Here is an 11,858-nt window from a genome sequence, read left to right as displayed (position 1 = left end):
TTTTGACCCTACTGGAACTGGACACAGATGGACTTGAATTCGTCTCTAAGTCAATCTCTAGCGTCTAGTTGGTCCTTATCAGCAGCAGCGTCTAGTTACACACCTCAGAAAATTGAACCAATTTACGTGCATATAGATAATGAAAAGCTACAGCTGCGTGATTTTATCAAGATTTTAGGAGCTACCAAAAAATAAAAAAATTGCACTAAAAAGTGTAACGCAGAAATCAGCAACTCCATATTATGTTTACAACTTTAAACATCCAAATAGGTAAAAACTTGATACTTTATTTAAAAATCAGAGAGTAAAGTAAAATAAAACTAACATGCTACAGCAAGCATGCAAAATAAAAATCAAAAATAAAAACATCTCGGGTTGCCTTCCGTAAAGCGCTTTCTTTATACCCAAATAGCTAGGCTTACTTACTTGATTGTATGAGCAATGATCTTGTAGGATTAGGAGTGATGCTTCTTGATTATCTACTTCTCATTATTAGAACTAATATATGACAACAAGATACCAGTGTTCCTTGGTGTGATCATACCAATAAATATATTTAACACTTTAAGCACATTAACACACAAGATGAAATATGTAACAAGTAGCAACAAAGTCTAACTTTCTTCCTATGCATTGGGATTTTATATATGAATGAATCACAACAAATAGGAGTACATCAAATCCTATATACAGTAGGTAAATGCATTTTATAATTATCATTGGCATATAGAGGGTGCTTAAATCCACCTATTTCATAATAATTGCACTTGCTTGAAGGAAAGTTAATAGTGTAACTATTTGAAGTATGAATCTCAAAGAACTGTGGCATTAAAGAGGATCATTAAATTTATTAGAGGATTCATGAACATGCTTTCCTCTTTCAATATATTATTAGTACCACTTTTAATCATGACATCATGGCTACAAGAAGATTTTCCATAGGCACAAGATAGTTGCAAACCATGCAAGTATTTCTCAACATAATCATATTTATCCTCTATTGTGTAAATAGGAGATTTTAATAGTAACATGGGATTCTCATGTATGAGAGCATTATCAAAAACAGCAAGTTTATCATCTTTATCCTCACATAACATAGTATTTTCTAAGCATGGAGTATTCTTAAGCAAAAATAAGCCATCATCTAGAGCATCATCATATTCCTCTTTCTCATTAATAATCTTAGTAGTAGAGCTAGAAAGCATATGTAGAGGTGCATTGTTGGATTCTTCTATGAGATGCATGGGCATCCCCAAGCTTAGGTTTTGATCATAATCCGCATGCACAACTTTAATATTTTCCAAGGTAGCAAGGTTTCTTTTATTATAGTCGATAACATAGGTATTATCACTAAATTCTGTTTTGCACATTTGTAGGATAATAGATATGTGTCCTTTCATCACACGTGCCTCATGACTAGTATCAAATTTCTCATTAATGAGGGAGTCTAATTCATGGGCTGCAAAAGAAAAAATATATTTCTCAACTTGCTCTATATCTTGGCAAGAAATTTTACGATCTTGATAAGCAGCAATTATAGGATCATTATTATGCTTACATTGGTAGTGAGAGTGTTTTTGGCCATTTTTAGTTCAGCAAGTTATATTATGTAGTTCGCCAAAATTAGTAGCAATTTCGTTGAGGTGCTCAAGCAATTCATATACTATATTTCCTTCTCTAGTTGATATGTATTCATAATAAGCTCTCAAAGTTTGGACACACATAATTTAAATAATACTAATTTTTTATGGATTTTTGCATTTAATGAAAAAGAACTAACAAGCAAAGAATAAAAAAAAGCAAATAAAGACTAAAAACAAGACAAATAAAGTACAATACAATTTAAAATCTAAAAGAGATAAGAGAGCTCACTGTGGTGTTACCTCCCCAAGCTTTGATGAGACGCAGTTGTAAGAAGATTTTTGTAGAAAATACCTCTTACGGCGCCAGAAAATATCTTGCACGTGCTGTGGAAGTTCCCAACCACTGTAATGCACTCTTTTCAGTTCCCCGGCAACGGCGCCAGAAAATGTCTTGATGACATTGGGACTTCAAGTGGAGAGTGTTGTGTCAGCAGGGTATTTTCTCCACAAGAGTGACTCGAGGGTTTATATCGAACTCTCGAGGAACTGGACAAGGAGTATTCTCTTCTCTCTTCTTCTAGCAATCCTGCAATTAAAATAAATGCATTGTTCCCCAACTCCACCTTGTGGTTGTCAAGCACAAGGTTTCGTGCAAGTAAATAAACGCAAGTAAATATAAAGCAAATTAAACTAGACTAGAGAAAATAACTAAGTAAAAACTGTAAATGGGTTGATTGTTATTGGTGTTTTGGATGCAAATAAGAAAAGTAATTTTTTTGTATTTTCAGATTAAAATAGTGCAGCAAATAGAAAACAAGATAAAAGCAATATAAAGGTGTTTCTTATGGTAAAAAATGGACCGAGGTTAATGGGTTCACTTGACTATTCTCTCTTTAAGTTCTAGTGGACAAATAGTAATTCATCAATGAGATATGAAGGTGCAAATAATAGTATGCGTAAGATCAAAATTAATATGGGAATCACATCCTAACATAGAGATGATGCAACACATCTCTTATACTCCAGAAGAAAGGGAAAACTCCATGCAATCTTGTATTAATAATTAACAGAGCATAGCCATAAGTACTTTGACATGAAGTTTTAATATTAAATATGCTACCTTGACCAAATAAGATCATCGCTACCGTCACGTCACGAACATAGCACATGCATTCACTTTATCCCTAGAGAGGTAGCAAAAGAAAAGGGCAAGGCCATAATAGATCTTGAAAATATTGTCACTATCCAATCACTAAAACCATGCTACTCCATCTAATACACACATCACCCCACGCACGCTCTTGAATAGATGTTTGATCACAACAAGTACTTAAGAACGGGGTACATAATATGCATCTATCAATACATCTTACACATAATATGATCAGATCCCATAGCACAATATCATAGAATAAGGATCCACCATATAGGTATTACAAATATGGCCATAATCATGTGAGGCAGCTCATATGGAACTAAGAACTATGAAGAGCATGAGAGAAATAGATCAGGTTACTACCACAAACATGTAGTCCAGAGGTGGGCTACTCTCCCTTGATCATGGTGATGACGATGAAGAAGGAGAATGTGGAGATCCCTCCGGCGGTGATCCCGGTGGAGTTTCCCCCTCCAATCTTGTCTGCAGCAGCCTTCGTTTTCGTGTTTCTGTGTTTTTGCGGCGCTCTCCTCCCGAGAACTCTTTGGGGACAAATATAGTGATTTTAGGTCAAAATACGTCGGTGGGCGAAAGAATCGGGCATGGTGGTGAGGGGGGACTGGCTTGCCTTCCCCTGCAAAGAATGGGATGAGTAGGGCTAGCTGGTGCTATCTGCTGAAGGGCTGCACAACCCTATCTCTTTCTCTGTCCGGCCATGGAGGCGAGGGGAGAAGAAGGGGCGATGCGGTGTTTTCGACCAGGCGGCGCCAGCTCTATCTCCGGTGGCTCTTCTACAAGCGCAACCACGCAGTCGGCACCATGGCCGCTGCGATCTACAGCAGGCAAGGAAGCTGTTACTCATCCTCCATGACGGAGACCTCTCCCTGTTCCTGTTGGAGCTCGACGCCTCCTCGCTGCCAAGTGATTCGTTCCCGGTGGCTTGGAGGTAGCCAGCGGAGGCGGGTTTTCGTCGGAAGGGAGATTTTGAGCAACTTCTCTCAGTTCCTCGGCGGCGACGCCTCGAGGATGTCGGCGAGTGGTGGCGGTGAAGCTTTGCTTTTTCAACTGTTGTTCTGGGGTGTGTTTTGTGAATTTGTAGGCCCTATCCTCAAATACTAGGTTCTTTAGGGCGAGTGTTGTGAAGGGCATGTATGCAATTTGTACCCGTCACGTGTCACTTTAATGGAATACCATCTTCTGCTTCAAAAAAAACTCTGCACTTCACACGCTGTTCAAGGCCACAAACTAATTACGCCAGAAGAATACCACTACTTTGCAATGCAAACACAATTGCCGTCAAAAAAATTGCACAGATTAATTCCACGCAATCATTTAGCTCGGCAGCCTTCTCTACAAATATAGAGATCCGGCACTGGCACAGTAAACTCCTCCACCAAAAAAACCAAGCAGCCTTTGCAGGCCAATCCGCAAGGAAAAACAAGGAATGCATTATTATTTTTCGTCCGATGACGAAAGGAGTAATAACATGTCATCTCTTAGTCTAAACTTATTTTAGTAAGGAATTACACACAAGAAAATAAAATCTACTATTTAAATGATGTATTTATCGTTAATATTTGTTTGATGAACAGAAACACAATGACACAATATCAAAATATGAATAAATTGTGGCCCACTCAACTTTACATGGGCCAACACAGTAAAACCACCATATTTCAGCACTCTCGAGAGCCACGGGTACTTACTAGCCCATCTGTTTTAGGTAATCTGGTTTATTACAGACATTGTAGTTTAAGCAGTGTATCAAGTTTTTCACCAATATTTCCATCAGTCAGCCACAATACTGGCGCGGCGTGCCCGCCGCGCCGATCTTGGCTAGTGATAATAATTGGAATGATTGGTTACACTTATGTAGTAGGCTGATGGTAGCTCAGCTATCTTGAAATCCCGGCGTTTTTAAATGGAAGCTTACTGATTTCAGATTGTTCGCCGTAAAATCTATGTATTTGGGTTTGACAAATGGTCATACTAGATTTTTTTACTTAAATATCTTTAGAAAATAAAAATCCCGCTAAAGATAATATTTTGATCTGGTTCATAAATAACGAAGTGTTGTTTCTCTGACTCACATGAGACGGTGCAACATTTGTTTTCTCTCGTGTCATTTTGCTCGTATCATTTGGTGCATGGTTTACTTCACATATAATATTCTACCTCCAACTAATATTACTAATTATATGTTTGGTAAATGGTTAAATAGGGTGAATAAGAAAGACAAAGCTAGGATAGCTCGTATTGGTGTTTCATCTTCATGTTGGTCCATTTGAACGTGTAGAAATGATATTGTTTTTGACAAACAAAAGGGTACTATTTTTTCAAAGTTGTTGACCCATTGGATACAACCATGGGTCTGCCTACTTCCGGAGAATCCGTGGAAACCTATGGTTACTGGTTGCAACCAGCTGCTAACAGTCTAGTTTTCAAGCTACCGGATGGCGGCATATTAGTAGAATTCAAAATGGATGTTCATATTTCGTTGATCGATTTATGTTCCAATTTTAGCTGATCCTTAAATGTAAAACATTGGATACTTTAAACTTTACAATAAATTAAACAGTTGTGTGCATCATTCAATGCAGAGGCGGGGCTATGCTCCATTTCCAAGAAGAAAAAGCTAGGCAGTGTTAGTGCTGTAATTTGGATAGCTAGTATGTGCAATGGGCCAAATTGATTTAATCAATGACCGAACTAATCAGTGAATATATTGTTGAAGAATTGCAACAGGTGTTTTGCATAATGAAGAAGCTACGTCAATCCTGGCCAGATATAAGGATGTGCTGAGCTTAAACCTGCGTAGGACAAGTTCTTACATGTTTCAGATACCAGGCTGGAATGTGTTGTTTTGAGACTGTCAGGTCACGTATGAAAGGTGCAACATGGAGGCTCTCAAAGCATGCACACAAGAGCTGAAGGATCAATCCTAGGTATCTAGTATTCTAGTTTGATTAGCGTTCTGACCAGATTATTTTATTCGCGGGCGAGACTGCTACTTGTACGTGAATATGGCCTGAAATCTGTACGTAGGCATGTTTTGATATATGGTAACCGAATCGGGCAGAGCCAAGATATTCGGTTTAGAATTGGAGTTTGATTCCCGTACGCCAAGTCCGGCTCTTGTACGCAAAGACCCGCAGCTTATATAAAGCCTCGGCCGATTGAGGAAAAGATACCAATCGATATTCAACAAAAAAGAATCTACCTTTTTACGTACTTTTTTCTTTCGTAGTTCTTCTCTGTTGAGCTCTAGTTCATCTAGGGTTTAGCAAAATCTTTGCCGTTTTGCGCTGAAAAGCGGTCGTTTTCCTCTCCGAAATTGAGGCATCTTTGTTGGTTTGCTCGAAAATCATCCGTTCGTCGTCACGAAAGTACGACGGTTATCGTGTTGTTGCGCTGCAGTTTTGCGTGGCAACAGGCAGAAACGTTTTAATATATGTATAACATAACACTCTAACAGGTAGTTGATTTGTGCTAAAGCTAGCTCCAAAGAGGATCATTTTATTTCTTGGATGCAAACTCATGTTTGCTGATAGACGAAAATATATGCTTCGGGTCCCTATATATATAACTGAAAGAAACTGAAAATGCAAGACAGGAGTTCATTACATTTGATTGTGTTTCACACTTATTGTACATCAAAACCAAGTATGTGAGTTGTTTTCTTCACCTGTACTTATTGCTGCCAGACTTTCTATTGCTACTCCCTCCATTCCAAAGTAGATGAGATGGTTAACTTTTTTCCACGTTTCAATGAGAAACTTATCTTGAATATAATTTTAACTTCTAATATCTATAAAATTAGTATAAATATATCACAAAACTTATATATTACACCATTATATGCTTCTATACATGTCCAATCCATTACTTTGGTATATATAGTGGTTAAACTTGGGCATGAAAGATTGTGAAAAGTCAGATGGGCCTTATATTTTCAGAGGGATGATTACATTGTATGGAAGTATGATGAAGCACGTGTCAAAAAATAAGATCCAAAGTGGTGGGTTTTTATATTGTTTCACATACAATGAACTCTCTCCGATCCATAAAAAGTGTCAAAATTTTATTAAGGGGAGAGTACAAATTTGAATTAAGACTCCGACACTTGATGCTATCTTCCAGCAATCTTCTATTCCTAAACCTTTTGACAAGTTCAAATAAAGGGGTTCTTCTCATCCAAAGCATTTTAAAAAGCATCTACATCGTGAGAGTTGTAAGTGTAGTTCAGATTTGCAACCCTCTCCCGATCTCCGATGCTGGAGTACAAGGAATCAGCTGGTGGGGCAGATTTGTGTCCCTATCGCCGCTGGTGTTGAAAGAAGAAATGGGGTTTTTTGGTTCGCGTAAATGTAGGAGGTGACACTGAGCTTTGTTGCGAAAACCATCTGGGATTTTGCAGTCCCACGCCATCTCGTGCCTAGCTCAAATGCGCACGACGTTTCCGCTTTTCGCACCGTTGGGGCATGGCCATGGAAAAAATTGCTCATTCGGGCAGTTTCCAGTGGGCCTTGCCCAAAGTGCTTTAATCAGCGTGCGATCCACAACGCAGACCTTAGCCATCTAACTTGGATTTTATTTACAAATATGACCCTCTACAAATTCACATCCTCAAAAATAGCCTCTTCTGATATCTATAGCCAAAAATAGTCTGGCGGAAGGCGCCTCCCGCCATTTGGGGTGGCGAAATGTTCTTCCTGCCGACTTAGATGGTTTAACGTGACTTTCCGCTGAATCAACTAGCGAAAGCCCCACATGTCACTCCTACGTTAGTATGTTGAATAGGCTCAAATTAAGTCACCTTCCACGGTTCCGGCGGCTAGAATGTCACTTTACTCCGATTAGATTGGAGGAAAGCTGACAGAAAGACACATCTCGCCTTTTGCATCTCTCCCGGGCTATTTTTGACAAGATTTCGGAATAAGTCATTTTTGACGATGGGAATTTGCAGAGGGTCAAATTTGTAAAAAAGAAGAAAAAAATCTGTAACCTGCACCGCGTGAGCGTGACGTACTTTGGTTTTTGGCATGTGCACCGGTGCACGTACGTACGGATGTACGTGCACGCCGAATCAAGAGCTGCGTCTTTGCATGCACGCACTCATGTTTCAGCTAACTTGTGTAAAGAGTAAAATCTGAAACAAACCTTGAATTTATAGAGGGTGTTGAAACCAAACCTCAAACTACTAATCCCGGAAATCAGCACTCTAAACTTAGTATTCCCGGTCTAAGTTGACATTCTGGTTGCTGCCAAACAGGGGATAGTTCCGTCCTCTCATCTCTCTCGCTGACATCCGAGGCCCACTTGATCTCTCGTCTCTGGCAACGGCAGGATCGCCCACGTCTTGAGCAGCGTCGGTAGCGCTTCCCATCCAGGACGCACACATACTGAATTGTCTTTGCTTGATGTGACATTTTGGCTAAGGGCATGTACAACAGTTTAGACGTGTACTGTCTGCGAGCTACCGGGTGTTGACCTGGACGAGGAGGCGGCACACGCCATAGCCATCCTGCAGACATTGCCTGATTTCCTAGAGTGTGTCGACGTGGTTGCTGCCGGCTGCCGCCCTTGGTGCCACTGGTCCGTTGAACTGAAAGACGACCAACGAGTACAGAGTCTCCTGGTGGCCAGCAACCACCGCGGCCGTCATAGTGGTGGCTGTGTGTTGTGCTCGCTCAACGAAGATGGGGAAGAAAGGGCAGGCTCTCTTCAGATTCCTCAATCAACAATCTCAGCTTTGATCTGCCACATCAGCAAATCCCGAGGGAAAACAAGCATCTGAACAAGTAATCACCGGGAAGTGGGAGTTTGGGGTGCTAATTTTCAGGGATTTAAAGTTCAGGGTTTGATTTCGACCGTGTCTACAAACTCAGGGTTTAAGACAGACTTTACTCTTGTGTAAAACTAATCAGGCAAGGTTTACTAAGCCCATATCTGAGCAGCTAAAGCCACTGTACTTTGTACACGCTCTCGGCAACAAACTCAAAGCCGGCCGTCGGTGTGCCTGCGCGCGCGTATTGAATGTGCGCCTCCCGGGCGCGCATTGAATAGCTCCTCCCCACGGTTAGATGAGCTGAGGGCGGCACGCGGCGCGCTCTCACCGCCGGGCGCTGCTTCCATCGATCACCACCGCGCCGCTGGTTCGGTTCGCAGCGCGCGCGCGCGGTGGCCCAACGGCAACTGACGGCGATTAATGGTCTGACCCGGACGTTCCCCCGGGCCCTGCGGCTGCGCTGGAGAAGCACCAACCTGCACGCCAGACCTTCATCCGGCCCGGCTATCCCGCGCACACGCAGGTAGGATGGGGTCGGCAACCAACCGTACCGTAGCAGCGGCCATGGCTACTTCTGCATCCTCCTTCCTACCAATATTGGCAGCATACCACTTACCGCTGGTGGCATCCCAAGTCGTCGCGAGCGACGGTGGCAAATCAATTCATTCATTTGATTGCCATCCATCGCCTTGTTTGCTAGCCCCTCCAGCTCTCCGGTACTATATAGCCTCGAGTTGCCGAGATCAAACTGCATATTGCAGGTTGCAGCAGCACTCTCACTCGTATCCTTCCTTCCTGCTCGCTCGCTCGCCCATGTGATCGAGCTCACTGCTTGCTGCATTCCATCGATCCATCGATCGCCTGCAGCAGCGATGGAGTCCGGGACGTGGGCGGTGGTGGTGGCGGCCGTGGCCGCGTACCTAGCCTGGTTCTGGCGGATGTCGCGCGGGCTGAGCGGCCCACGGGTGTGGCCGGTGGTGGGCAGCCTGCCGGGCCTCCTGCGGCACGCCGAGGACATGCACGAGTGGATCGTCGCCAACCTGCGCCGCACGGGGGGCACCTACCAGACCTGCATTTTCGCCGTGCCCGGCCTGGCGCGCCGCGGCGGGCTGGTCACCGTCACGTGCGACCCCAAGAACCTGGAGCACGTCCTCAAGTCCCGCTTCGACAACTACCCCAAGGGCCCCTTCTGGCACGGCGTCTTCCGCGACCTCCTCGGCGACGGCATCTTCAACTCCGACGGCGACACCTGGGTGGCGCAGCGCAAGACGGCCGCGCTCGAGTTCACCACGCGCACGCTCCGGACGGCCATGTCCCGATGGGTCTCCCGCTCCATCCACCACAGGCTCCTGCCCATCCTCGCCGACGCGGCCGCGGCCAAGGTGCACGTCGACCTGCAGGACCTCCTCCTCCGCCTCACCTTCGACAACATCTGCGGCCTCGCCTTCGGCAACGACCCCGAGACGCTCGCCCGCGGCCTCCCCGACAACGCCTTCGCCTCCTCCTTCGACCGCGCCACCGAGGCCACGCTCAACCGCTTCATCCTCCCCGAGTGCGTCTGGCGCTGCAAGCGCTGGCTCGGCCTCGGCATGGAGACCACGCTCGCCAGCAGCATGGCGCACGTCGACCGCTACCTCGCCGCCGTCATCAAGACACGCAAGCTCGAGCTCGCTGACAACCACAACGACACGACATCCGCATCCGCCACACCACACGACGACCTCCTCTCCCGCTTCATGCGCAAGGGCACCTACTCCGACGACTCCCTGCAGCACGTCGCGCTCAACTTCATCCTCGCAGGCCGCGACACCTCCTCCGTCGCCCTCTCCTGGTTCTTCTGGCTCGTCTCCACCCACCCCGCCGCGGAACACAGCATCGTGCGCGAGCTCTGTGCCGTCCTGGCGGCGTCCCGCGGCGCCGAAGACCCTGCATCGTGGCTCGCGTCCCCGCTCGCCTTCGAGGAGCTCGACCGCCTCGTGTACCTCAAGGCGGCTCTCTCAGAAACCCTCCGCCTATACCCGTCCGTGCCGGAGGACTCCAAGCACGTCGTCGCCGACGACATCCTCCCCGATGGCACCTTCGTGCCGGCCGGCTCCTCCATCACCTACTCCATCTACTCGGCGGGGCGCATGAAGTCCGTGTGGGGCGAGGACTGCCTCGAGTTCCGCCCGGAGCGCTGGCTGTCGGCCGACGGCGCCAGGTTCGAGCCGCACGACTCCTACAGGTTCGTGGCGTTCAACGCCGGCCCGCGCATATGCCTCGGCAAGGACCTCGCCTACCTGCAGATGAAGAACATCGCCGGGAGCGTGCTCCTCCGCCACCGCCTCGCCGTCGCGCCGGGCCACCGCGTCGAGCAGAAGATGTCGCTCACGCTCTTCATGAAGCACGGGCTCCGGATGGAGGTGCGCCCGCGCGACCTCGCCCCGATCCTCGACGACCTCCACGTTGCCGCGTCGACGCCGGCCATCGCGGCCTGCGCGTAGAAGATCATACTATACTACTGCACTATACCTGGGGTGACATGCCGTGCATGCTGCGCGTACGCTTCGTGCTATATGGGGAAGGGAACAAGCTCGAAATGGCAAGAAAGATGTGTAGATAGATGAGCCCAACACAGCAAGTAATTAGTCGAGGGACTGGTCGCTGAGTTCATTTAAATCACCTAATAATAGCTCGATCGGGAGGGATAAAAGGATCCGTCTAGAAATATCCAAATCAGGTGTTCATTCCGAATAGGTGCAACAATGGTGCTCCTCTCCGGTACTATAGTTGAAACTGTATGCTCCAAATTCGTCTGGGCGGTTTGTGTTAATGCGCCGCCGATTGTTTGTTATAGAGCTTGTGTGTGCAAAGCTGAAACACATGTACGCGTCAACGGATTGATTGCTTGTTTTCTGGATGAACAGTCCAACATGTGTTATGTCTTGATCGGTGATATATATAGCTACTTGAGTCTCGATATCGATCTGTGATTTAATGCACATCGTTGTTTTCCATCTTGAGATCGTTTAAGGCTCGTGCGAGACCATGGAGAGCAACCTGATGTTAATGTGATGGTGGTTGCACCGTTTTATTTGTTAGGGAGTTGCCCGCGGCTGCAAGTAGTGCTTGGGAAAAGCTGTAAGTGAACACAGGTACACCCACATTTTTTTGAGTTTTTCTTTTTGGTACCTCTCAAAATATATAACATATAAGGATTTGAAAGTTTGCAGGTCACCGAAACATTGCACTCCCTCCGTCCATAAAAAATGTATTAGATTTATTTAAATTTAGATGTATTCATATACTAATTAGTGTCTACAATTTAAACAAATCTAAGATATATTTTTAT

At 45.3% G+C, this 11,858-nt stretch overlaps 1 protein-coding gene across 1 annotated transcript; it reads left to right on the top strand.

The window, feature by feature from the left end:
* Window positions 1–9,399: 9,399 nt before the first annotated feature.
* Window positions 9,400–11,010, top strand: LOC124679263 (cytochrome P450 86A4-like). The gene has a single exon (XM_047215059.1). It carries the CDS (start codon window positions 9,400–9,402, stop codon window positions 11,008–11,010), a length of 1,611 nt encoding a protein of 536 aa, XP_047071015.1.
* Window positions 11,011–11,858: the final 848 nt, after the last annotated feature.

The sequence above is a fragment of the Lolium rigidum genome, chromosome 7, assembly GCF_022539505.1.
Source record: "Lolium rigidum isolate FL_2022 chromosome 7, APGP_CSIRO_Lrig_0.1, whole genome shotgun sequence".
NCBI classification, from domain to species: domain Eukaryota; kingdom Viridiplantae; phylum Streptophyta; class Magnoliopsida; order Poales; family Poaceae; genus Lolium; species Lolium rigidum.
This window is presented reverse-complemented; position numbering and strand designations above follow the sequence as displayed.

What these genes read in the sequence shown, in the direction of transcription:
- LOC124679263 (XM_047215059.1), top strand. Translation starts at nt 9,400, where the DNA reads ATGGAGTCCGGGACGTGGGCGGTGGTGGTGGCGGCCGTGGCCGCGTAC.